The sequence below is a fragment of the Ascaphus truei genome, chromosome 11 (assembly GCF_040206685.1).
Source record: "Ascaphus truei isolate aAscTru1 chromosome 11, aAscTru1.hap1, whole genome shotgun sequence".
In the NCBI taxonomy this organism is placed as follows: Eukaryota; Metazoa; Chordata; class Amphibia; order Anura; family Ascaphidae; genus Ascaphus; species Ascaphus truei.
In genome coordinates this window covers 49,024,133-49,025,945 of record NC_134493.1, presented here as the reverse complement: position 1 = coordinate 49,025,945, position 1,813 = coordinate 49,024,133, and the positions used below count along the sequence as shown (strand labels likewise).

The 1,813-nt window shown below is 43.8% G+C and overlaps 1 protein-coding gene across 1 annotated transcript in view; it reads right to left on the bottom strand.

Annotated features, from left to right (window-relative positions):
- SHISA9 (shisa family member 9) overlaps positions 1 to 1,609 on the bottom strand; it is a 253,607-nt gene extending 251,998 nt beyond the window's left edge. The window contains exon 1 of the mRNA XM_075566138.1: positions 710 to 1,609. Within this exon, the coding sequence (XP_075422253.1) occupies positions 710 to 1,227 (518 nt within the window). The 5' untranslated portion in view covers positions 1,228 to 1,609. The remainder of the gene's footprint in view (positions 1 to 709) is intronic.
- Positions 1,610 to 1,813: the final 204 nt, after the last annotated feature.

The following is a 1,813-nucleotide window of genomic DNA, read 5'->3' as shown; positions in this document are numbered from 1 at the left end:
TTCCCTTCCTTATACTGCATTGTATTCCTAATCATATAAACAATTAGGTTACCGGCTTGTATCCCATGCAGAATAAGAACAGCACATTGCATCGAGTATTTGGCAACAATAAATGTCACCAATGACACACAATGTGTGCAGGTGTATTTTCCACCACTGCCTTTCTTTAGCACTTTTAATATCCAATCCGAGATTGACTGCTCCCCACTTTGACTTAAACCCCAGGATTTATATAACAGTAACACATGAATATACCACCGGTGTGGGTGGTGGATATGTTTCTTTATATCACAGTAATGTTATAGAAGAATGCATGATTCAATAGGTTAAAGGAGAAAGAAGATAGTGGACATCTGCTCATACATACTGTAATCTACACTAGTATCCAATTCCCTTAGTTACTGTACATTTTAAACAACGAATCGTTAACATAAGGGGAGTAATTATTTATTACCTGAGCAGGGACATGTATAAGATTTAGATCCTCAAGCAGAAGGGTCCTACAGATCTCAATAATATTGAAGTGGGGGCATTCCTAATTACATCTCACTTGAAAACCTAAAGGGGTAAGCGCTTAAATAAGGTTAACACTTAGATGCAAAGGGGGTTGTGGTGTAATTGTGCCATACCTCGACAGGTTACGGAATAAGGTGTCCAAATAGGACATATCTGAATGTGGATAGGGGATAAGTGCTTCATTGTGACCTACCTTGACATGTTTTCCCTTTGAGGTCTTTGCGCCTTCTCCAGTCCCAATTTGGTGAAAATCCCAACAAGGACCATGACAGCCACAACTCCGCAAATGATGTAGACGATTAAATTCGTTTTATCCCTGGTGGGATCGTGCAGAGGATCCTCAATCCTTGGAGGTGGCTTCCCAGTATTTAGCCATACTGGGGTATCATAGTTAGTACAGGTACTTTGATCCAGCCTGGCTTGTTTGAACTTACAGCAGTATCTGAAGCCACAAGTACCACAGCAGAAGAGAAATTCCCCCGAGCTGCAGTTAAATGTAGGGTCCCATTGCCCCATGACGTCGAAATACCCCCTGCACCCCTCAGCAGTCTGAGGAGGCTCTGTTGACCCCTGATCTCCATGGTTGGAAAGGTTGACATCAGATACCACCACAGTGCTTCCAAAGTGTTGTCCACCTTTCCCCTGTGCCCAACAGAGCAAAGTAAGGAGGTCCACTAAGAAGTAATAGAATATCGCCCGGATCCCTTTCATGATAAGTAATTGCGTTCCTTTATCTTGAGATAGAATATCCAAAGTGGTGAGAGCCAACCATATGCAGAAGACAGAGGACCTCAGCCCATCAGTCCAGCTTCCTCATTAATATCACAGCTGGTTAGTGAGGTCCTCACCTGAGAGGTGTGACAATCCTCTGCTTCCTCTCTCTCTCTCTCTCTCTCTCTTTCTCTCTCCTTGCAGTGATCTCTTCTCTTTGCCAGTGCAGCTCTCACTGATCAGCACTTGTGGAATCGAGGAAAGCAGAGGGGATTCTGGATTGTTTGGAGTAGTATAAAGAGAGAGAAGGAGGAGGGAGTGGGATGAATAGATAGAGGAGGAGTAGTGGCTGTGCTGAGGGAGGGATGACATGGCTTGTGAGTAAGGCGAGGGTGCTTCCAAGGGATGAAGAGGGTTGGGCTTTTAATTTGTGCAAGGTGAGGACAAGAGAACCTCAATCATTTCCCTTTCTCAGCGCTGCTGTGCACAAACAGTAGGGAAAAAACAGCACTGCAATAAACAAGTAAAGTTTCTCTTTATTTTTACAGGGGATCAACATTTTTCATTCTCACTGGGGAAGAAAAGC